This window comes from Chaetodon auriga, chromosome 8, assembly GCF_051107435.1.
Source record: "Chaetodon auriga isolate fChaAug3 chromosome 8, fChaAug3.hap1, whole genome shotgun sequence".
In the NCBI taxonomy this organism is placed as follows: Eukaryota; Metazoa; Chordata; class Actinopteri; order Chaetodontiformes; family Chaetodontidae; genus Chaetodon; species Chaetodon auriga.
In genome coordinates this window covers 6775519-6801685 of record NC_135081.1, presented here as the reverse complement: position 1 = coordinate 6801685, position 26167 = coordinate 6775519, and the positions used below count along the sequence as shown (strand labels likewise).

At 41.4% G+C, this 26167-nt stretch overlaps 1 protein-coding gene across 1 annotated transcript in view; it reads right to left on the bottom strand.

Moving 5' to 3' along the window:
- Positions 1–26167, bottom strand: part of me1 (malic enzyme 1, NADP(+)-dependent, cytosolic) — a 75884-nt gene that overhangs the window by 22413 nt on the left and 27304 nt on the right. Inside the window, exons 2-4 of the mRNA XM_076736147.1 lie at positions 25573–25706; positions 22891–23040; positions 2205–2280 (exon numbers count right to left, since the gene is read on the bottom strand). Of these exons, the coding sequence (XP_076592262.1) occupies positions 2205–2280; positions 22891–23040; positions 25573–25706 (360 nt within the window). The remainder of the gene's footprint in view (positions 1–2204; positions 2281–22890; positions 23041–25572; positions 25707–26167) is intronic.

The following is a 26167-nucleotide window of genomic DNA, read 5'->3' as shown; positions in this document are numbered from 1 at the left end:
ACCATTTCTTACAACAGCCTTGTGTTAAATGACTCACTTCTTATTTATAATTCCTTGTTTTGGCTTAAAAGCTACTCACAACATATGTGGAATATGTAGAAGACTGGCACATCTACTGCCTAATTTGAAATAACACACAACAGTCTGTGGGTATTTATGGGTACAACAATGTGTTTTGGATTAAATCCTTTACTGTATTGAATTGTCTGGATCTTTGCCGATGTAACAACACTGTTAACTGGATAACTATCAGGCTTTATATGTAAACTGCCTCAATTTTGTACTTTGTTTGTTGGTGGTCTGACAGAGGCATTGATTGTATCTTGAAATGGTTTGCTTCAATCAAATCACATGCATCTTAGTTTTCCAACGATATGCCACATGAGTACAAAGCTCCATGTATCCGGTGTGTGTAAAGCGTAGTTGTGTACTAACATAGTTTAAACACTATTTTCATGTCACAGTCTATCTTCCTGTGCCTCCTCTTTAGACCTTGGGCCTGAGATGCTTTCAGACTTTTTCTCCTTTCTCCATCAACCGACTGCCGCACCCAACCAAACACCTGTTCTCACTTCCCTCATCTGCTCCTCAGTTGCCTGGACGTCTCCACCCACCTCCTCACCTGCAACTCTTTCCGTCATCAGCCACTCACTCCATGTGCTGGTCTACTTCCTTTGCTCCTTGTCATATTGCTAAGTCAGTGTCCTGGTGTTTTACGTCTTGACTCTTTAATCTCTGTATTTCTTCCTCTTGAGTGATCCAATCACAAGCAGACAATGTTAAATACAAGCATAAATGATCACCAAGACACATGATGATCAGATCACTCAAACCACTTGTCATGGTGGTCTGACCATGTATCTTTTGTAGTGTAAATGCACATGCATTCTGTTGCATCCCCAACAAGGATGTAACAGGAACCCCAATGCAGGATGTGGTAATTGTTTTGGTGATCTCAAAACACTTTTGTTTTCTCAGCTAGCTGTGTGAAACAAATCTGGCGACACGAAATAACTGCGCATAGGCTTTGACCCTTTAGCAGAAGTGACGTAGGCAGTAATGAAATCAGATCACAAGTGGTCAGTGGTCCTCTTGTGATCAGACACCCAGGACGGATGTTACAGGTGTAAACAGGGTCTTGTATTCTGTTTATGTTGCCTTGTTATCAGTGTCTGAAACATGTTTTTGCCTGCCTGACTTCAGTGTTTGACCTTTTGCCTGTTATGGATTCCGACCGGCACCTTCCGATTTTGACCCTTGCCTGCCACACTTTCTCTGTAAGTCTTATGTACCTCAATTTATATTATTAAAGGTCACTGAACTGCACCTGGTCTGCCTCTGACATCTTCATGTGGCTCCATCTCTTGTTACCTTATACCCACCACCTGTGACAGTTCACTGCGTTTAGATAACAGTATTTTTTTTTATTGTATATCATGTAAAACACATCAATCAACATTTGTAATTTAGGATTACATTAGTACCGTGGACTGCTTTCATTCAATATAGTTTATCTAAAGTTGTGAAACTAGTTTATGTAATGTGTTCTCCATCGAGATAATCTGTGTCTTTTCCACGTCAGAGCAGCATGTGTTATTGATAGATGTGTTGTGCATAAAGAATCTGAAGGTGTGTTATCTGTAACCTTTTTGCTGGTACTGTACCATCCTTGCAATTAAAAAACAACACTGAATGCCGGATGCCTACATTACAGGACAAGCTTGGTCGTACCCTAGATTTTTAGATCGTCAGCAAATCCCATGAAAAGACCTAAACTAATATTACATTAGTCTGTGTCTCAGAACTTTCCTTCCATTCCTGGTCTGTGGCTCTCAGCCTAAATTGATTCCTACAATGGACCTAAATGGGTCACAAATATATAGTTTCATTTTTAAAAAGCTGAACCAATTGTGCACTGCAGTTTTTAGCGAATGTTACTCAAACAGGATGAAATAATGCATTTCAGGGGTGTGAGCATGTATTTATGCCGCCTTATTGGTAATGAAGGAACATGTGAACCAGTGCAAGAGTTTGGCTGTTTTAATAAACAATGGAGCTTTAGGGCACAGAGGTACACAATACATGAGACTTTGGCAACACACATACACTTGTTAATAGGAAAAATTCATTGTTAGTTTTGGTCTTTTCATGGTATTTGTAGTGTTGTCAAAAATATAGATTTAAATGATAGTGATATAATTTACCTTCACGTCCTTTTCTGGCCAGTTCTGGAGCAGTGTAGAAATGTGGCCACGGTCATGAATAGTGATGAACAGCCCCCTGGAACATAGACAAACAAATAGAAGAACTTAAATTAACATATTAACTACAACCTCCTTTTCATATTTTCAAAAATCATCACGGGGCACCGTAGTAAATTGTTTTCCTCTTTCTCACTCCTTAAGTTTTGTGTCAGTCTCTGCTCTACTGAAGCAGAAAGTCACTAGAATAATCTTGGCAATAACAATGGTAACACAAGAACTCAAATAACCCATGAACACTTTGTACTTAAAAAACTTAGCTAAGATTTGAAGGAAAAACAGCTTTAAGCTCTAACTGGTAGACTGTTTGAAGTTCAGCTTCTATGACTTTCTTTCTTCTGACCAAGACTTTATTGAATACTGATGGCACCTGGGATTTTAATGCTGAGCCCAGAGCCCAGGGCCTCCACGGGGAGTTTGCTCTGGACCCTTGAGGCTCCCCAAATATCCATTCATCTTATTATCATCCCCTCCTACCAACCCTCCCTCTTTCCTTTCCTTGCTCCCTGGCATCAACGTCCTTCCCTCCGGGACAATCCCAGGATTTAGAGATCATCTCTACGCGTGGGGTCCAGCTGCAGCGTCTTTCCGATCCAACACACACCCATCTGGATAAAGTATGGGGGCAACACCTCCTCCATGTGCCAGTGACAGTAAAACCATCACTACTTGTAAGAATCTGCTCATAAAGTAAAAACGCATCCCCAGTCAATGAAAGTGGAGGAAAAAAGTGGAGAAACGTCAAACGAAAACAGAGCGACACATTGTTAAAAGTACGAATAAAATATCGTGAGATGAAGAGAAAGACATAAAAGTGTCACATAAAAATGCTTTGATAAGTGAGGGTCACGGTAGGGCACACTGTCTGCATGGGTTTCCACTTAACACGATAGAATAAAAAACAAGTCTACAGCCATGCTAATGTCTCTGTGAGCCTGACACAGTGAGGTATCTCGATGGGGACATGAGTATGCGTACCAAATTTCATGGCAATCGCTTCAGTTGTCCTAGTTCAAAATCAGAAATGTCAACCTCATAGTGACGCCAGACGAAAAGTAAGGAAATCATCTGGTTGCTACAGATGTCTTCAAAATTTGATTTGAATACCTTTAACAGTTGCTGATATATTTCAGGCTTGACCAAAGTGGTTGACCAACTAACTGGCAGAGCCAAAATCAGCAATTCACAAGTGGAGACCCCCCCCCCATGTATACATTAGACAGCGCGTTACAATAGCCTGTAGAAGACAAGTTCAACAACTGGATCTGAATGGAGCTGAGAGAAAACCTGAAGAACAAAGTAACACTATGAAAATTTTAAACAACTTAAGATCAGTAGAATTTTTTTTCCGCAAAGAAACGTACACTAAACACTTTGCTTTTGGGAATGCAAACCGTTGAGAGTTGACGTGTTTGTGAGTAGTTGAAGGACAGCTGGTCAGTGCTATGGCCACATGACACCAATTAACTGGTAGAGGAGGTCACACATGGCAATGACGTCGGGGGCCCCAGGACACAGCATGCTTGCTATCCAAAGGTAAACACTGTGTCTTCTCTAATCTCTAATCAATTAGGCAGAGCTCAACACTAGAGGTCCTTTTGGAACTTGACTTTGTACTTCAAGACACTACGTCTGCTGAGGGCTTAATATTGTCTATTAACGACATAGACATGAAACTACACTTTGAAACTGGCAGTATTAGCTCTTAGATAAAACATAGAAAAGTAACAAGTGTGATGTCACACTGTCTGTCACTACCAGAGAAAGGAGAGCATGACTGATTTAACGAGTTTGACTGTTGTGAAGCTTTTAAAAGACACGCAGGTCACATGAAGGTCAGTAGGCAACAGACATCTGGGATCTGTCATTGTAAACACCTTTCAACTTTTCTGGCAATATAATGACACACATCTGCATACATCTGCACATCCAAAATGCATAAGTGTTGCTTGAAATGCACCACGGGCAGATCAGTGTAAAAATGTTTGCACAGTTGTTACAGAGCTATAGGGAGGTGGGCCAGTTTTGTCTTTATATAGGGGATGTGCGTCTGGGAGAAGAAAGTGGGAGGAAAGTGTAGCCTGCTGTGTGTGTGTGTGTGTGTGTGTCTGTGTGTCTGTGTGTGCGTGTGTGTGTGTCTTTGCCTGAAGCAAGACATGAGCCACTGCCAGCAACAGCAATACGAGGGAAAGAGCAGCTCTGGGGCTTAAAGACTGACCCCATATTTTGATTGTTGGAAAACAACTTTTTGAGATGGATGAAAGCAGACAGGCAGGCTGTAATGCCTAATCTCTGTCAGCCTGACGGCTACTGAAAACACTTCAGGTTCCACTTGCCATTATTCCTTTCTTCCTCCAATTTTAATTTTCTGCCACTCTGCACTTTCAGAGCAGCCGTCGACCTCATGACCTTTGACCCTGGCAAGTACAATGAAGAAGAGCAACAGGAGTGCCTGTGACACCTTTTAACAGTCAAACACACACACACACACACACACACACACACACACCAACTCCTCTAAGAAATCACATCAGGTATCTACAGTAGTCTACTCAGAGCAGCTAATCTACAGTATCTCATGATGTCAGGAGTCGTGTCGTCACATTGTGACGACTCGCCTTACTTGTGGGGACAAAATGCAGGTCCCCACAATGTAAATCATTAAATGTTAGGGTGAAGACTTGGGCTGAAGTGATGAAAACCTAAGGGGTGTGTGTGTGTGTGTGTGTGAGTGTGTGTGTGTGTGTGTGCGTGTGTGTGTGAGTGTGTTAGACAGAGAGGCAGAGAGATGTGTTTTACATATTTGGCGTGAGAATGAAGTTATTTTAGCCTGTCTGAATACCTCCAAGGGGCTGCTGCTAGTTCAGGGTCATGATTTGGATTGAGGGTTAAAGGAAAACCCTGCCCTCTCATTCTTTTACAGTTGTTAAGCTAACATAAAATCAAAGCAAAAAACATGTGGTTCTTTTGTAGTAAACCCACCGCCCTGAACAAGTCCCCCTTTATGGATAGTGCGAAATTAGACAAGAATCCATTATGTTTAGCCAGCATAAAAATATACATGGGAAAAATGAAAGTTGAATGAGTCTTCAGGGTCTCCACAACACAGATGTCATTTCAACGTGCAGCTTTCAGTTTTTAACAAATTATTTAATTTCTATATCCTGATGTGTTTGTCTTGCAGGAAATTCACCAATGCTTACATTGACATTCTGGCTGAGCACAAACACTCAATATATAACAATTCCTGTGCAGATTAATGTCTTAATGTAAAATAATCAATTACAATACTTTTATTGTAATTATAGTACACGTGTGTATATATATGAATTCATTTAAAAGGCCATCTCATAGAAAGTCCAAAATTTGTATTTAGGAGGGACAATAATGTTATGTAACTTCAGATCGTTTGTTGTGTAAACAGAACTTTTAGGTTGCATATAAAAGTACTTTGTAACATTGTCATGGTATGAATCTATACTCAATAACATTTACATTTTTCTGTAAGTCTGGTTGTTCTGTGGTTTAGGTGCAACCTGCACATCATTTCAACCCATTTCACACCAGAGGCTGTGCCATATACCTGCCATGCCATGATGATCTGAAATATGTGTGTGTGCGTGTGTGTGTGTTTTTCAGACTGCTGCTGCTGAAATAACCATCATGAATACCAGTCGCCTCATTTTCTAGGTGAGAGGAGGGCCACAAAGCATTGAGCTGCCATGTCTGGCTCCTCCTGTAAGAGAGTGTGGCGAGAACAGAGAGGGTAAAGAAAACAACCTGATGGCCTGAAACAGCACCACCGCTGACCTGCAGCCCGACACAAAACACACCCCAGGGACTGTGGAAGGCTGAGGGCTGGCAGGAGGAAAAGCTGCTTTCCACACCGCGACCTCAAAACACTCTGAACCCCATGAGGAGACCGGCCTCCGATCGGTGACCCGTGTCCACACACAAACACAACCAGTCACCATTCTTCACCCCCACGACCAACCTTAATCTTCACTGTGCTGGATGCCCTCAGTTAGAAAGCCACATAAGGTTTAACAGACAAAGTGGACGCCAATCACTGAGAAAAGACTGTGAAAACAGTGTTAAAGGTCACAGGCATGCACTGCGATTTCCCCAACTAATTAAGCTCCAAATCTGCCACAACAGACAGTTTTTATGGTCGGCCTGTGTCGCCTGAGGAAAATTATGACAGGAAATTTTCCACTTGATTTTCTATATTTGTTTGAAAGGCCCTAATTGGAGCCAGCATCTTGTAGTTTGACTGTGGCAAGAGGGAAGAGGTAAATGTCAACTAATTGAAGAGGACAATTTTCTTTTGTTTGTAGTGTAACTTAAACCTTTTCACTTAAAAAAGTGAAATGTCAAAGATTCTCTAAAAGCTTCTGAAATGTCACTTTGACAGACTGCAAATGTAATTGTTGAGTGGTAAAGCCAAAGTTCCGAACAATGAGTTACGTAAAACCTATTATATGTCTTTCCATGCTGGAATTTGCAATATCCTTCCACTGTCAAGAAAATAAAGCATCATCCAAAGGATATCAACCGATTTCTAGGCGTTTGGCCCATTTGTCACCTTACCCAATAAACGATGCACAACATGACCACCTCTCAGGTCCAGTAGATCTGCTATGCCACTGGCTTTTTTTTTTTTAACCCTTTTGGCATGAAGTAATATCTACTTGTGACCCTTCAGCACAGGTTAAGCTCTAAGGTGCATTTATAGTGGCTATGCCACCAGATACCACTTGGAGACTGCAAGAACTGTGATTGGTCAGTTCGGGCTTGAGGTTGTGAGACATCAAAGTGAGAGAAAGATGACTGCATGGCAAAATCCTTGTATTCAGTAATGCCACACGGTGAAATAAGTTACCTGGATGTCACAAAGTCAAGTAAGAAACGCAACCACAGCTACTCTTAAAGAATATAAAGCATGATATGGCCCAATCAGGTTTGATGCAGTGGAGTGGTCTGGCATGTTTGCAGTATATCTGGAGAAAAAAAATGAAATGTCAGAAAAAATACAGAGAAATGTACATCCAGTCTGTGTAATCACATTGCGAGCCATTAAGATTTATTGTGGGGCTCATTGTTGGCAACCACTGCAATATGGAGTGTGCAATCTAAGGTAGACATAAGTGACAATTGCAAGACTGAGAATACTATAACATGCAATTCCAATTGTTAAATAAAAAGAAAAAAAGAAAGCTGATATTCAAGAGTAGGACTGCAAAACATCAATGGAACAATCAAACAGCCCATCAGTTTCCTTTGTACAGCAAGCTCGAGCTGTCATTGGCCCCAGAAAATGCTTATTGTTAGACTAATTACTTTCATTTATGCAACAGTCACTCACACAGGGAGCTAGTGAGATGCGTTTAGCTTCCTGAGTGATGTAATCACGTGTCATGGACTGTGACAGTGCCACACATGAAATGAGCTAGCAGTGACATGTGGTATACTGAAGCCCTGCATAGAGAGTTTTGTTCAGGTATAACATGATCTGCTTCTGCAAGCATAAACTGAATAATCAATCAAGTGTAAATGTCTAGCACAGTATGAAACTTGTGGTTCATAAAGCAGGGAGGTATCCCAGGTACAGTTTGCTTTTATTAGAAAAAGAAACACATCTATTCAATGGGAGAACTCCCCTGTGGAGATCCATGGCTTTTCAAAACAGGTTCAAACAGCAGCATCACTCCAAAATGAACACTGGATCCTTCTGCCAGACCAGCTGCTGGGATATTTGAGATATCATTTTATTAAAGCTGGGAAGTTCACCAGGCCTTCACAGAAACAAAAACACACAGCTGCCAATAACAAGAGATTCATATTTAGAATTTCATTAGTATAGACTAATCCACTCGCCATTTGGTTAGGGTTCAAACGGTCACAAACAAAGACAAAGAGTGAAAAGCACAATAATACACCATAGATTTGGAATTGCTGCAATTTGTTACCAGAAATGTGTCTGCCTTTTGAAACTCTGCCTATATAAATAGTTTAGTTTTGTTTCAGTTTACAGATCAAGAAATCAGAGTCTAGTGAGCACATTGTACTAATCTTGTGTTGTGGGGAGTGCTACCCACTGATTAAAAGAAACTGCTCCATGAGACTAATTAACTTTCATTCAGTTGCAACCAAACAACTAAACAACCAATTCAGAAACACATTAAACAGGCTGCAGCACTGAGAGCAGATTCTGGATCACATGGGGTTAGAAGAGGTATAAATGAACCTGAGTGTAGACAGAATATCAATGTGAACGAGTTATTCTACATATTATACATTTACATAATGTAAGTCATCTGACACAACTATGTCTCCTTCAAAGAAACCAAGAAAAGAATTTAAGAAAAAAACACCCTCACTGTGTCTCTTTAATCTTTTAATTTGAGTTGGTTCTCCTGTTGTCTGATGTTTCTTGTGAAATAGCTGCAGTGAGTTATGCCACTTTTTCTACCACCTTCAGTTTCACAGTACTCTGGCTTCCCTCACACTGGGTGTATGTACTCAACACGACTCAGAACAGTCATCACTGCTTTCTTTACACCTCGGTTTCCCAGCGGCCAGCAGGAGACAAACAGAATCATGAAGAGATTTGAGACTTCAGCTTGTTACTGGCAACACTGAAGTCTTGGTTACATCTGTGTCAAGATAAACCAAACATTTCATCTCAAGCCATGATGTGAGGATAACCAGTACCTTGGGTTTGGCTCCATGTTTTCATTCATATAGAATGTCAATAACCAATTTGTCAATACACTGGAAAGACCACGGTCTGGGCCTAACACATGTCTGTCTGAACTCATACCAGGTGAGCAGTGTCCTGTGAGGACCAGCACAACGTCAAATGAAACAGCCCAGCACAACAACCCATGCACACAGACGTACAGTGCACTCATAAGGAGACAGGGTAATTTCTGTGACTGGATGTGGTATCTGACCACTAACTGTAGAAAAGGACTGACGGCATAATATTTAAGCAATGAGGCCTCTGGTTTCAACTTTCTTTCTTCCTTTCCTGAGTGGTGTTTAATAAGTTAATGGCTTTCCATGGAAAGAGAGGAATTTAATTTCAGTTTATGTGAATACTGTAAGTCACCTAAAAGTATCCACATAACAGGAGAGCAAGTCACTTTTATTATTTGGGTTGTGCCCTTGGTTTTGTTCATACTGATCATTTCCAAAGCAATTAAGTATTGGAAGAGAAACCAAAGGAGTGAAGCTGTTGGCATCACACATGCTGCAGCACATGAGGCGGCCAAGCAGCTGACTATACCACTGAAGGAGAAGAAATAACTGTGAGAACAGGGGGTCTGGCAGTGTCAATCAATAACTATGTTCATGGTACAGCTTGAGCTGCAGCAAAGTCTGCCCATTTTAAAAATAACTAATTGCAATGGAAAAGATGATCGTCAAAGAAACTAAATATGCAACAGACCTCTGGGAGGAGGAAAAAGTGCTCTGTAAACACAAAAAGAAAAAAAAATAAATAGAAACGACAAAGGGATCCGGAAAGTGGGTGAATAATTTTTGCATCAGCTCAACAAACACAGTTATGCAGGCCATAATCTACCTCTCCGTCATTGTCTGAGCACATGTAAGCCTTCAGTTCCCTGTGTTTGTTCCATCAGAAAAAATGCGCTTGCATAAGATTTCTGAGGAATGCATTTTTTGTTTGTAGAAATTTAGCAGCAGTAATTTGCGTTCAACGCACAGCTCTCATCACTTGGAAATGAAACGTGACAAGCAGGAATTCTCTTTCCATTCCCTTCTCTTTCCTTTCCCTTCACACCCTCCTCGCTCTAAAGACAATGCACTCTTCTTCTTCCTCTGCCTCCCACCCTCCATGGCACGCTCAGACTTTGAGAGGATTCCATCACATTACAAGTATTCAACACGGTGCCTGAATCACGCTCTCTTTTTACACAAGCAAGAACCAGTTCCAGTCCCTGGGTTTGGAAAACCATGACCCACCCCCACCTCATTCCACTGTAGCCCACTGAAATCAACCCAGGCGTCCACACAACAACTAATCTTCCCTTGTGAAGCTTTTCCAGACTTGGAGAAGAGGGGAAACTCAAGAGAATTTGAGGCCTAAATGAACACAGTTTAGTCAGTCTGATCGGCCCTTCATCACTTTGGGTAACATGCTGAAGCAAAACAGAAGAAGGCATGGAATCTTTGACAGAGGCCAACCTGCAGGTGATGAAAATAGCAACCAGACAGTGTGAGTTTCTGGAGTTTCAAAGGCTGGCTTCTACTGTAGCTGTCCGGGTGAAGCAGAGGCAGTCAAGTGTCCAGACAACTGGATATCCAACTTCTCTCTCAGCCAGCCTTACATAACTTGTGGTGCAAGAAACAGCAGGAAAAGGCCAGTTCCAGCACAAAGGCCCTGCTAAAGGAATCAGAGGCACAGACCTGATGAACCCAGCTGGCTATTAGAGGAGTTTCAGCCTTCTATAACCAGGTTTTCCATTCATTCGCCTTTTCACACATGTCCTGACATTTGAAGCATGCCAATGACGTTTTGTGTGGGTTGCAAAGTCACATGCAAAAGCAACCGCTTTTGCTTCGGCCAACAACTCCACCAGGAACAGTTTTAGCCTTCATATTTGCAAATGCTACTTTGTGACAGTGGTCAGAACTGTATCACTCAATGCACATATGAGAAGACCTTCTTGAAAAATGGGCAATATAAGGTCATCATTTCGTGAGAAGCAGACCATTGCTTATAGGAGACAGGTTAAGGCAGTATTGTAAAATCATTTAGGACTATATGGATGACAATGATTTATGGCCCATTGTATCCTCTTTGACATTCACAGAAAAATGTGTGTTCAATTTTAGGCATGTCTGAGGTGGTGGCAGGCGAGCCGCTTGTGTCCACTACAAAACAGATGGAGAAATGTTTAAGAGTTTCCAACTCTGCATGGCTTATAGCTGAGGAGATAATTAATGTACTATATGATACAAAGTGAGAGGTTGAAACCATCATATTTTACAATACAGCCAGTTTGTAATCTACTGTCCATTTTATGCCCAATTTAAGTGGATTCTAAGTAGGTTGCAAGATGATCCAGCAGGTCTTTACATTGGTATTTCTATTTATTTCTATGTATTTTGGAATACTCAAGTAATCAATCAATCTGGGTACATGTCTAGTTTTGGAAATTCTGAATAAGATACCTGTGGTATTCTGAACCAACTCTGGAGAATGAATCTCCTTTAGTTAGCTATGGTTGAGGTTTGGTTTAGGGAAACATGGTTTGGGTTACAATGAGGACTTTGTTAAGGTTAGGAACATCAGAAATATTTAGCTTTGGCTCAAAATTACTACATCTTTAAGGTTAGGGTCCTTCGATGTTATTGTTATAATATTAACCACATGGTTCAGGTTGTAGGATGATCATTAACTAACGTCACCTGATTGAATCCATTCCATTAAAAATAGCATAATCATTACAAGATTCGTAATTCTTACTGCTTCATAAACACAAACTCTTGTTTTTTGGAGAGGGTTAATTTATTCTGTATTTATGATTAGTTTTTCAGCAATCCTACCCTCAGGCACATAGGGAGAATGTGTGCGCTATTAACATGTTACTGCTCTATAGGTGAAATTTCTCAACTCTCTGACATGGAAACTGGAGCTGTAGCTCTGACTGATGTAATGCTGGGGCCTAAATCAGATGTTCAGGGTGCAAGGGGAGAGGTCAGGCCTCACGAATTGAAAACACATCAAAGAGAGTCGAAAAGGAAAGTCACCTGGGGTCAAACCCCATTCCTGTCCAGTGGTCAGAGGTCAGGCAGAGTGCTGGAGAGTTAGTAAAAGCAATCATCACAAAGTGAGGTCATCCACAATAACCAGACTGTCAATTTACCCAAAGAACTGTGGGGTTTATTAATCGCCATGTATCCTGCAAAGTGACAGTGAAACTATGCTTACTCCCTGTGGAACTAAGAGCTAATATGTATGTATTCTACATGACATAAACATTTGAAGCAAGATGAAAGAGCAAAATTTGACTTTGTACAAGGGGGAATGTGAATGCTGTGAAACAGCAGGATGGTTTCAGAGATCTGCCTTAAAATCCAGTGTGCTCTGCCAAAATCCACTGTACACAAATCACATTAGCCATGCATATTATGCATAATGGTACTACAGCACAAAGGCTGTGATCAAATAGGTTTTTGCAAGACCACTGACGTTTTTCTTTCATTGTTCAGATATATAAAGTTCTTATCAGCTAACAGGCATCATCAGTTTGTAGAGAGAACAAACGATGAACCAGATTTTCATGCATCACTGAAAAATAAGCATGTCTTAACTTCTCAACCCACTTTCAGGCACGTGTTTAAGCACACACTGAGAATGTTTTCATTTTGTTTTGAGTCACTGTCCTGTTATGTCAGAAAATGTGTCATTTTAAAGATCAACCTCGAGCTCCTACGTCCTAATTCTCCGAGACCTCAGAAATGATGTACATGGCATGTACTGTGTGTGTGTGTGTGTGTGTGTGTGTGTGTATGAAGGATTGTGATTATACTGTTCAGAGTAACGGTTTGTAAATGGCCAAGTCATTTCAACAGCTTGCATGACCAACTTAACTGTGTCAAAACTGAATCAAATGAAATGGTATTTGTAGAAAATGTTTACAGTTTACAGGCCTTTTCAGTGATTCCACAACTCACAGAGAGCAGATGGATATCTTCAAGTTTTCAGTTTCTAGCCTTAGGCCAAATGCATGACAGAACCACAGCGTTCACAGCCAAAGCTGAGCTGAGAGCTGATGGAGTTGTCAAAACAAAGAGAAATTAGCTTTTAGCTCTTTCGTACCACATCCATTATCTAAGCAGAGGGAAGTTTTGAAATGACAAATAAGAAGGAGAGCCGCTGGGAGACATTAGTGTCAGATACTGCAGGCCTCAAACCATTTACAAAGGTCTTATCTAAGTGCAGATGTAAACATGGTGCAGTGTGATGGTGATCAATGTGTGAGCTCTGCTGACTTAGAGCTTATCATCATTGAGGAGTGTCCCAAGTCAATATGAGGCTGACCCAGTTTCAGTCCTGGTTTTTGCTAGTCTGCTAAGATTTTAAACCATCGCGCCTCTGTATAAATGAGTTAATGGCTTTTTTTTTTTTTTTAATCATCTGAAGTTCTCTGAAAGTCCTCCAAACTAAATAACAGAAAACACATACTTTTGACAACCTTAGTAGTATTACAGGCTAGCTTTATGATGGAGGTCAAAGTTCACCCATATTTTCATTTACCACTGCATCAGAATGCATGATATGCTCCTCAAGTTGATGTTATGTGTGAAGTCCTGCTGTACCGCCCCGTCACTTCCATGGCCATTTTTGGTTACAAAGAAAAAAGAAAATTGCATCTGGAACTGAAGCATAACATGCCGGCACCTGGAAAAATAAACACTCCTGTAAATCAGACGATCAGCTGGACTCAGCGACCACAAACTGTCATCATCCTTCCTCTTCACTACTCCAGTCCAAGCAGCTTCATCAGGCCATTACTGAAGAACCAAGAAGTGGTGGCAGCTGTTTGGATCTGATTGGGTTGGTGTTTTTTATAATTTTTGCATCATTCCATTAGACCATAATGAGAGTTTTACACTACACTGCAAAGAAAGGCCAAGAAAACACCAGGGACTGTCAATTACAGCATCCAAACAGGTTGGACTGTGATTCGGGGGAATTTTGGTTTACAGTTTCCATTGAAGGCGGAAACAAAGCCTGATTTGACAAAGTACTGAGGTGTGTTTCCATTTGGTTTGTGGACAGTTCAACTGAGCTGAGATGTAACACTGGTCTTTCCACAAAACTCAATGTCCTTTATATATATCTTTATCTTTCCTGCATAATATTCTACTGATAAAAATCCAGAGTGTGAGGAAAATCCGCACAGGATTTTTTTTTCCGTATGTGGAGAGCTGGTGATTTTGTTACTGGTACAGTTGCAGTTGCACCACTGCTCTCCTCCCTTCTTACTGTTTATCTGTGTGAAGCAGATGCTAATAAGAGGCATGTTAATAAGGGAAAAGATAAAGCCATTGTTGCCAATATCCAGCTCGTGGTCACAAATGGTCAAAATCTGAGCTCTGACAGAATGTAGGACTCTTCGTTTAGCCGTCACGCATACATATGCACTACATATAGTATGTACATGCATTGTATTACATCACACATATCCATCTATTGAAGCCAGCAGCATGAAACAACTCTGCTGAGGTGCTGGCAACCCTCCTACACTAGCTTTTGAAATGCCACCTCCAACATGTGCTTTGGCAATACACACACATTTCTGCTTTGACAGGTGTCATAAAGAAATGATGTAGCTTCATTTCAATTTGCAGCCTCCTTGTTGATTTATGAGGCCCTGCTGCAGAAATTGTGGAGAAAAGATAACATCATTAAAACATAGAGAGCACCTAAGTACAAAGTAGTGGAAGTGGCCAACATTTACAAACATAGGGTTAGTCCATAAGGCATCGTATTCAATGCACCAACCTCGACCACTTCTAGGTTTTACAGCTCTACTACAGTTTCTTAATGCAGAGAAATGAAAGCGGCATCCATATTAGTTCAGGTTATCACTGTAGAGGAAGCTTCAGACTGAATCTCAACTAAATCCTTATGTACTTAACACTTCTGTCATTCTTTATTTTTTCCTCTCACTTGTAAAGAACTGTGAAATTTACATTAAAGCCATATGCTGAGTGAATTTTCTGCTGCTAAGACACCTCGGAGTGTGAGTCAGTGACACCAGAGTGTGAATCACACAGAGTATTAGATAAGCTTCATGGGAGGGTCAGCAAGTCGGATTTTCCAGTAGGGGCTGGTGAAATATTACTACTGCGCACCAAAATGTGACCAGTGGAGATGGTGTAGGGACAGCAGCCAAACACAACTGTGCTCTATAATTTTGCCCTTGGTGGGGATGGAGAGTCTTGTATTAATGCATCATGCAGCAGCTCCAGTAAAGTCAAACCGAAATGACATTATTAAAAGGCAGAAAAAAGGTCTTTGGGGAAACATTACAAACGTTTCTGTCACGATCGTGTCATCTTCTGAACGGGCACATCACTGCACATGTTTCATTGACCATGAGCCAGCAGGCTGAGCCCTGGCAAAAGACTCTTGAACTCTATGACCTGCAAGGCAAGGGTCACCTTTCTGATGGAGACTCATTTTTGGTAGCCTTGCTAACTTGTATGCTGGTACTGCAGAAGAGTCCACAATGACCAAGCTAAATACTCCCTCCAGCCTTCCAGGCTATACACTGCTTTCCAGTTTCTTCATAACAATTGCCTTCCTCAAATTGTTTAACGTTTGGGTCTGTCCCTCAAAAGACTTCCACCAGCTCTGTTCCGAATGTCTGGCAGAAGAAATATCAGATAATGAATGGGAAATGGGACCACACCAGCATCTAAACAGACCACGGTGACATTGGCAGGTGTGTTTGTAAACTGTTTAATGTGCTGCAGCTGACCAGCTAATAATCTGGCCAACAAACTGATGCTAGCAGTGCGGTTTTCCGGAGGATGCTTGTTGGTTGCTGTTTCAACAAGCTAAGGTGAAGGACCAGACATGTGTCCTTGGATTAATTAGGTACAGTGAGAGAAATCTAGATCAGCAGGAAGCTATTGTGAGTTGCTGTTCAGTCTGTGGATGTTGTGCTGTGTCGCAGGCTACTCTGTGATAGAATGCTGATTTACTGCTTTATGCAAATATGATTAAAAAAATGCTACAGCAGATATACAGTTTAATGTCAGCAGGACTTTAAAGCAATCCCACAGTGCTCAGAAAAAGAAACATGGACATCAAAACGATGATGATGCCAATTTGCTTTATGCTGCTTCAGTAAAACTCTGCATGCACACTGGCAGCTGCCTGTCTTTTCTTTACTGTGCAATCTCTGGCTTTCTCAGGGTTTATGTAATAGCTACTGCAGTTGCCAACATTTTAAATCTTCATCATTTGATAAAGCCCAGACAATCACAGTGTCCACAGACCCTGGCTGAATTCTGACCAACCAGAGTCTAACTAAAACATCTCAAAGGTGAGGCGAGACAGTGATAGAGGCAGCCAGGCAGGCTTTTAGGCTGACAGCCATTAGCCAACCAAAAGCCTAAATGAATATGTTTGCAATGATTTCATGGCTGTTTCTTAGAGACACAATGGAACAAAGTAGAAGTTCTCCGAAAAAGCCAAATCCAACCACCTCACTCTCCAACCATGTTACACCACTCTAAGTCATGGAAAGTTATGGCAGATTGAATTAGCAGTGGTCCCTGTTACTATAGGTCACAGACAATTCAGCCAGGTACTCCTAGTCAAGTAGACAGTTATTCAAAACCTATATTTAGTTTGATTACTTTCCATGTTTACAGAGTAAACAACAAAGACTGCTGTGGATTTATGTTTGGCATTAGCTGACACATTCATTTATTATAGTAAGGGATACTGCAGGAAAACTGGAGCTAGAGTCTACTGTGCCCTAAACTTTCTTTGCTTTCACTGGCTCTACAGTTCCTTCGGACATGAGCTCTATATTGTTATACAAAGACCTCAAAGACCAGGGTGGAATTAATCCCAAATGTTTGCCACGTTCCTCATGAGGTCAGTGTAATTCCAAACCAATGCTCTCCTCCCTACTTCTCCAGTGCTTCTCCCATTCAACACAGGCATTATGAGCTTCTCTCATGGTCTACCAAAGAGAAAAATGTGGTAAACAAATACATCAGCAAAAGTCATGCAATCACTCATCATCAGGGAACAAATTCTCTGTGGAATCAAGTGTTGTGGAATAAGTGGCTGTTTCTTATTGACGGTATAAGCAGGTCATCACAGTTGACCAAATGGCAAAGGCTACTTTCTATTTTTCTTGGATGCTCATTAATCCAAAGGAAACAGTTTGTCTCACACACTTACAGTGTAACACTGTGTGTGGGCTTGAATGAGGTGAGATCACAGCTCAAAAGCCCCTAATCTGCAAGGTTGGAACATTTTATCATCCAGCATGTGCCACTCAAGAGGAGGCCATGGGAGCTTCAGCTGATGCCTTTCATTAGGCCTTTATGGCCTCCTGTAGCACTTCCTCTGGATTAGTCACAGAGCAGCCTTACAAGACCTAATCATAGCAGTATTCAGATTACAGTACATCTTTTATGCAACTGATAATGAATCAAATAGCCTTTACTTCCATGTGGTTTCATACTCTATTATCCTCACACAGATATTTTACAGTTACATACAAATGCAAATGTAATTATGCTGATGCAGGTTAGTAATAATTTGCCAAAATAAATTGGCTTATACAGCCACTCTACATATTAGGCTTCACTCTTCGTGGTCTGGCAAAGCTCAAAAAGCATTTGCATGGATTAGGGGCAGGGGTTTTACTTTGCAGGTGTTCTTCTTCAATGAACATCTCAAAACCCTTCTTGCACCTGACAAACGAGCCAATCACCAAGTTATTCTCAGACGGAAAACCACAGCAGCTCTGGGAATGCTGTCAAATTTCACTGAATCTGTCCACTGGTCTGAAAAACCAACAAGTACTGTGTGTGTATCCAAAGCTTGATATATCTTATTCCCCTGTGCCATACCGCTCCTGTTGTCCAAAAACTATTAAACTCTTACTGGGTCAAATGTTCCTTCACTGAAATTAACTTGGGCACTAGTTTATTCTGAGTCTCTTCAACACACAACGTGCTGCTGCTGCAAATACTCACTGACTGGCAGGATAAATCTGGCTGGGCAAAGTCAAAGAAAAGCACTTGCCCCTCCCTCATTATCATCACTGAGGTACCCTTGAGCAAGGCAAACAGTGGCTGCCACATTCAGCTGTTTACCATGCACCTTCTAGGTGTGAATGTGTAGAACTGTGTGAGTATGAAGAGGGTGATCCTGAAAAAAGCCTGGCTCTCAGCGATACTTTCCGGGTTAAATAAAAACTCATAAAACAACAAATACACCACTTACCCCCGACTAATAGGTCTCTACTTTAGCTTATTCGTTATTGTATATAGAGACAAGCAGTGGAAGTTGGAAAGTATCAAGAGATGTTGATTTTAGTTTTCTTATGAGATTTGTTGACAGCAACAAAAACACAGAACAGCCAACCTTATCCTCAAAGTAGGTGTTAACAGTGCTGAGGAAAAAGTGAGACGACAGTTCAAGTTCATCATTTGAATGCTTCCTATTGTTATCCACATCTAAACTACTCTCTATACAGCGAATAGCTTTCAGTGGATGCCTTCTAGACTGACCATGAGCACTGACAACTGAGCTTGTGAAATTTTGACTGGCTGTCCACAGCACATTTACAACATGGAATTAGCAGTTTTTTATCAAACTGATAGATAGATTTTATCTTGAGTTATATAAGCAGCAAGACCCATGGCCTACAGTAGAGATGACAGAAGGAAAACAAGGCATCTGGTCTTTGCCCTGCTCTATCTCTAGGGAGATTAAGAATGTCTATGTCTTACTTTCCAGCTCCTGACAGACAGCTGTAGTAGCAGATTCGCTGACCCTTGATCCTTAACCAGGAATCCAGTAATGGGCTACCAATGATCATCTATCTCCATCAGCAAGATGGATTGGTTCATGTCACTTACCTTGAGAGCTCCTTTAAAAGTCAAGACTCTCACTTTAAAAGGGCCTATTACAAGTCTATTTAGACACTCCATCGAATGCACCGCACAGGGCTTGGTGATACTGGCAATGACTTAAGTAAACCTAATTACTTGCTTGAAAAACTTAGGATCATTTTTCTGCTACAAAACATTATCATTTATCACAACTGACTACTTTCAGCTGTCAAATAAAGTACACAACCCACGTTTATGGTGAAAACAGACACAAACTTTGTGTAATGAAGACAGACTAACTTTCTCTGCTAAAACACTGCATCCGCTCATGAGCTTTCCAAACCAATAAAAGTAAGCATGTTCACTAATCTTCCCATGATGTGAATGTGTTCCTTTTTCCAGCTCTCCTTCCTGCCTCTGCCCCATCTACAGATCAGTGAATCAGCCGTGTTTTGACACTTAATGGCGCTTGACCTTTGGCCTCTGGTGCAGAGCCTGGTGTCGGAGTGTTTAGTCTCCATGAGGTAGATTAGCGGGTAAAGTCAGGCAAGACAAGGAGAGGCTGCAGCTTCCACACAGAACGTCTTTATACCTGGGAGCCAGTGATTAGAAAACTAATCTGCTGCTATGGTGGTCTGACTGGAAGACAGTGCCCAGTGCATGAGATTTAGATAGCAACAGAACAATACTTTACACTTCAGACACACCCAGCAGAGATTAGAGACATGAGCTGATCCCTCAAGATCATATAAAACAAGACCAAGAGGCTGCAGCCATGCTAGCGTCTCCGTGAGGGTGGAACTACACAGTGGTTAGTTAAATGTATAAACTTTATCATGTCAAGCATCTTGGTTTAGCATGTTTGCTAATTAGCACTTGACACAAAGTACAGCTGAGGTTGATGAGAATGCACTAAGTTTGGCAGATGTTTGGGCAATAAACAGAGAATTGGACAAATTGAAATCTTGAAGATTTCACTCATAGCCACAAAATGGTTAATGTCATAACCATGCATCGTTTGGGAGCCATGAGTATCTGGACCAAATTTCATGGTAATCTCTCCAATAGCTGTCCACACATTTTATTAATGATAATAATAATAATGAAAAAAGTTAACCTCATAGTAGTAGTAGAGGAAAAGTTAGAGGGTCTCCTATGATGCTGGATTCCATCTTTTGGGGACCATGAGAGTCTGTCAATTTATATTTTCACTAGTTGTTGACATATTTCAATGTGAACCAAAGAGGGGGAACAACCAGCTCACACTGCCATGCAGTGAAATTATTACTGACTCATATGTATCATGGTTTCAGCCAACTCCCTTTTTCTCAGGCACTGTTAGTGGTGAGGAAGAGCCTGGCTGAAAACCTAAATCTGTCAGAGACAGTGGGCTTTGTCCCTTGTGTATTCTGCTAACTGATCCCCCTGATGCACATTTCCTAGCGGCCCAACTCCCAACCCAGAGGCCTCTGGCAGCAGGTCCTGTCCCACTGCGCTGTGAGATTGAGAGAGTGTATAAAATGACTCCTCCAGCCCGCTCAGTGTGAGAGGAAGGGAAGCATGCTAGGAATATTTTCCACATAGTTCTGCATGGACTGGGAAACAGGGAGCTGTTGGGTAACAAAGTTATGTGCATGGGAGAACTTAGGTTTCCAAGCATTTTAAATGTACCCAAGGTAAGCATTTACAATAAAACTGCTTGGACAAAATTAGGAAGACTGGGGTTTCACAGCTAATCAAAAACATTCATGGTGGTAAATGAAACCATCATTGAATAAAGTGTTGAGAAAATTCTGGCTTTGCTGAAGCATCATTGCACGATAGGGGAAAATACTGGAACTGACATATCTTTCTGATGCTATTCCAAAGCAGTTACCAGAACGTTTTTACTATGTTTTTAACATGTTAAACTATGGTAATTGTCCAAACTTAGATTGTTGTCTTAAAATTTCAGCTAATGGCCATCATTTTTAGTAAAATGCCATCTACCAACTAACAATAGCTAACCAGTGTAGGTTGCTCTGTGGAACATTGGCTTATATGTATTACATCGTCATTGATTATAGCTGACAGGAGTGAGTGAGTTTAAGAGCCATTGAAGGACAGTTGACTAGGGTGGTCTTTCTCCTATCTGTCTTCTTAGAGTAAAAACAAACCCAACACTTGTAACCACCTGAGTAAGGCTAAACGCAGGGCCAAGAAAAATAGAGTGTGGCCCTGAATGCAGAGCTGAGAGTGAAAGCGCTATCAATTCAATATCTTTATTAGGCTACAGTATATCTATCCAACTGCCTAGGGAGTTTTGCTGTCAGATAGAGAGACTCTTGGACCTGATGAACCTATTTGAAGGAAAACAGATACTAGCAGAAAGGGTGTATGTGTGTGTGTGTGTGTGTGTGTGTGCATGAGACTGAGAAAGCATGTTTACAGTAGATAAAGAAAGCACACCAATGAACGTCTGTCTGCTCGGAGCAGAGCCAGATCCACTCAAGGTGAACCCTGAACTGATTTCAACAGCTCGCACCTCATTCACCTTGAGCTGAGCTGTCTGCCCAAACTCCAGCTGAGAGAGCTACTGCTACCTCAAATTCGGTTCAGATTTGATAGCATCAAAGACCAGTTCCACCATAATAAACACATGCTTTAAAGCCAGACTAGTTAATGTGTTTCAGTAGAATTTTGTGTTATATTTGTTGCAATTCTCTTTACATCCCGACAGCAATTAATGCATCAAATGCTCTGACAAATGAATTAAAACTGGTATCTATGGCAGTCGCAGGCCTGTAATCATTCCATTTGGCCAAATGAAATGATTGGATGGACCCATTTACAGTACCTGCCTACCCGCACACCCGTGCACTCTCTCAAGGCGTGACCAGAGTCCTCCAAAAGGTTAGGCTGACATATTGCTAGAGCTATAAATTTGGGGGGAGGTATCAAAGCGGGGCATGGAATTTTTTCAATAACATACTTTCAAGTCAAGCTTACTCTTATTGCTGGTTTATGCAATGTTACCAACTCCAGAATTTGAGCAGCCACAGGTTTCCATTCAAGTGTAGGGCAAAGTTTAACTGAAATTTCCAGAAAATCTGGAAAAAACTAAAAAAAAAAAAATCCAAATAAATGTGCTATTTCATCCACCACTCTGGACAGAACTACTGTATGTTAATAAAATATATAAATCTGGAATTGGTTCACAGAGCTTAACAGATGATGGTGCTCATTAACCATCACAGAAGAAGTAGTCGCAACAGCATAACATGATTAAAAGAGTTCCATTCAAACCTCAAACGGTGAAAAACAATGTAGAAAACACAGTGTAAATATTTCTGTTGGCTTCATGTATTCATTTGAGGAAGGTCACGGTCTCCCCATCACTCCATATAGATCTGATGTCTTCACCAGTTCCTATTTTAGTTTTTGGGAGTGCAAGCTTCAGTGGACGCTGAAGTCACGTGCTTCATGATCAATTGTGAGTTTTCAGTGCATGTTATTGAATTCCACCTCAGCCAGGCATGAATGTTTTTGACGCTAGTGTTATTGCATGGCTTTAAAAGGGAGATGCCGCTACAGAAATAGTGGCTTGTTCACTTCCGCCCTGAACTCACATTAATCTAAGTTTCTTCAGCTGACGGATATTTATATATGAGCCAGTGGGCTGTGATTGGTTCTTTCCACTGCGCTCTATGTGAGAAAAGGCAGCCTGAAGCAGTGGAGTATTGGTACCACACAGCGAACAGCAGAAGAAAAATGCTGGCTGATACCAAGTGTTGCAAGAAAAACAATAAAACTGCCAATACAATAAAACACTTAATAACTGAGTGGTGGAAGATTGACTTGGTGGGAACAGTGAGAGCAAACAGTATTATCCACCTCCTGTTGGCCTACTTCCTATTCACAGCCAATAAGCTGAAGTAAATCTTCATGCAAATTGGGTTTATTCTTTTAACCGCAACTTGGAATTATATTGTTTAATGATTCAAGATGTTGTGTGTCTCACCTCGGTCTTCGAAATATAAGCCCATACTGCTGACAGGCCAGGCCCACAATGGGGGTGTAAATGATGGGCATAAACCTTTCGATGTCTGACGTTATCACCCGATAGAACAGCTTCTCGTTGCAGTCCTGGAGCCCCATCAGAAACACATATCTGTAGTGACAGGGAGAAGCAGGGAGGGAAACACAGCATGTTAATCTTTAACATCTTGAGGACTCATACCTGCTGGACTGAGGAAGGGGTGATTAAAGTCAGATGTTAAATCCTGTGTGTTTGTGGGTGAGATGCACCAGGCAAGAATGGAGAAAGTGCAAGGAAAGATATATAAGAAGGGGAATATGTCAGAGAAGAGAGAGGCAAAGGTTAAGATTCTGAGTATGTCCATATGAGTGCTGTGTTACAGTGAGGCTACAAAAAAACAAGAAAGAAGGAAAGAGAAGAAAAGAACTCTGCTCACATGTACAATAATTACTTGTAAAGATTTGTTTTGCTTTGGTTCCAAATGATTGGAAAAACACAGAGAATGAAAATCAGCCTCTCAGATAGCCTACACAAGCTCTTTGTTCTGACTGTAGATTGACCGGGAACTGAGGGTTCGCATATGACCCAAATTAAGTAGAGCACGCCAGAAAGGGCTCTATTCCTAATCAGAGAGGTTTCCATAAAGCCAACAGCACAAGGTGCCTCTTGTTGAGGGGATAAAAAGCATGCGCGCCCTCTCTGCTATAGGTTAGACCACAGCAGCTGCACAATACACACGGTGACCGTTGCTCTTGAGGAGTACTGTTTTCATATTGGTACCTAATTAGCTTCTGCCACATGTGATTTATCACACGGAGGCTTTCTGTATGCCTTATAGCATGGAGCTGACAATTTTCAGGTTTAACAAGTTAACAAAAGGCCAGTGATACACAGCAACGCGATGTCTGCCTAGTCAGTATGTCACATCTTTTATGCTATGTGTCCTTGTCTTTACATTATACTTTTTGTTTCTAATATAAAGCAAGACAACTCTGATTTTGTGCTTTCACAGGCAGAGTGAGCCCATGTTGTGATGAGTAAACTGATCTTCTTGTAAAAAAGGTGATGTGCCCCTTTAAAGAATGAAAATCAAAGACATCACAAAGGTAAATGTTTGAACAGGGTTCACAACTAACTTGAACTGCAACAATTTGATGACTTCACTGTCACTCTGACTCATCAAGCAGAACTATAACTAAATCCCCACATCAAATCCCAACTTATCGCTGCAGCATGCCATTGTTTGATTTTTCGCTGGCAAACATTAAGGAAAGTTTCTTTCTACATTCTTAACCTTAAAAGGCGTGAGCACTACCCACACCCAGGAAATAGGGATATTTACAGTACACACTGCTTTATAAAGCAGGAGCCATGCTGACTTCCTGAGCGCAGTGTTTCCTTTAAAGCCTACTGAGGCAGCCAGGACATGATCTATCTCTACCTTAATCTGTTTTTGCATGAGTGATCAGCTGGCTGATTTTAAGCTTGTTGCTGCTTTCTAACAACCTCATTGAATATGAGATTTCCCCTTAGCTGTACCATTTTGTACACTGCAGCGTTTCAGTTGGCAAAGCCTTTGAACGCCCGTTTCCTCTGTTGATGACACGGTCACAGCAGGTACTTAAATCACTCCATCATCTCAGGTCATAAACACATGTGCTTGAGTGGTGTTCTCTTCGCCATCATTTGTCACAATAATTCAACAACATCACAAATTCCATTGAAAGAAAAAAAAAAATGGGAGTCTAGCTATGTGATTAAAATAGAATGGGAAGTAGCAAAAGTTTAAAGTTATGGTTGTAAAAATACTTGACAGCATCCAGCAGTGAATACCAAAGAAGGATTCGGAGTTTGGAAAGAGACTGTAAGTAAACACTGCAGGCTTGAGCAATGGCAGGCAAATAGCAGCGCTTAATCCGAAGCCCAAAGCTGGATCGCACTGGAGGCCCAGAGACAGATTGTCAGTGACATTGACAGGGCATGGGAATGGCAATGACAAGCTCATAATGACTGTTTTTAGATGTTGATGCTGGGATGTTGCTATGCTGGAAAATGAGGCAGCTTTTAAGAAGCTGTCTAGGTCCTGGTGACCCTAAATCCTGTCTCACAAAAACTCACTCATCCTTGATATCAGGAGTGACTGGCTGGCTAATGGCGACTGGAATAAGAGGCAATTTCACAGACAGACAACATTCAGGACTCTGCATATAATTCAGAACAGTAAAACGGGGTATGACTTCAGTTTGAGGCCTCGTCTTGTTGATCAAAGAGCCCAGACGGAAAGGCCAGCATGAGGTAGATTCATTACATAATGCTAACAGCTACGACTCCTAAGCGTCTAATGAAGCATGCAAAACTGAAGTTTTCATTTGGTCGCTGTGGAGGTTATAAAAACAGTTGTGAAGGAGAACAGGGAGGAGAGGGAGAAATGGGAGGGAAAGAGGACTGTGAAGATTAGTGCAGTGAAATACGCGGTGATGGGAGATGGTTGTAGATCTCTGAGATCGCTAATCCCCCTTTAGTGTCCTGAAGGCTTCCAGATGTAGTCTCTTGGTGAGCACAAAGGCAGGGGAATCCTCCAGGAGAGCAGGCGAAATTCAACTCTACCGATATAAAGCTGATAGATGGATACTCCATATCCATGTGCTTGTATGTCATCCTCACCTGTCCAGGTCGTCTTTCTTCATGTCGTAGTTCTTGAGCACTCGCAGCAGCTGGACATCCTGGGTGATGAAGCAGGGAGGCAGCAGGCCGTGGGTCCCCAGCTGGAGCCGCTCCTCCAGGGAGAAGGCCATGCCCTGCAAACACACACAAGCCATCTCCATTATCCTCAACCATCCTGACACATACAGGGACATCCAGGCAGGTATCTGACTCCCCATGACTAACAGGTTGATATACAACACAGGACTGTGTGGAGTCTTTTACATGAGCACATCTCAGTAGAGGCAGGTTCCAGTGACTTGGGATCACTGCAGCTGTTGAAGTTGCAAGATTAATGACATAGCTGAGGTTTGGTGTCTACTTCCAAGGTGATGGATGAGAAAATTAAAGGAAAGTTCGATCAATACCACTCTCATATCTGTCTGCTACTGCCAGGGGACACTTAGCTTAGGTTAGCATAAGACTGGAAACATGGGGAAACAATTGCCTTGTCCAGAGGTAACAAAATCCACCTACCAACGCCTCTAAAGCTAACAGATTAATATGTTATTTGTTTAATCTGTACAAAATCAATGTGTAAGAATGACAAGTTGCA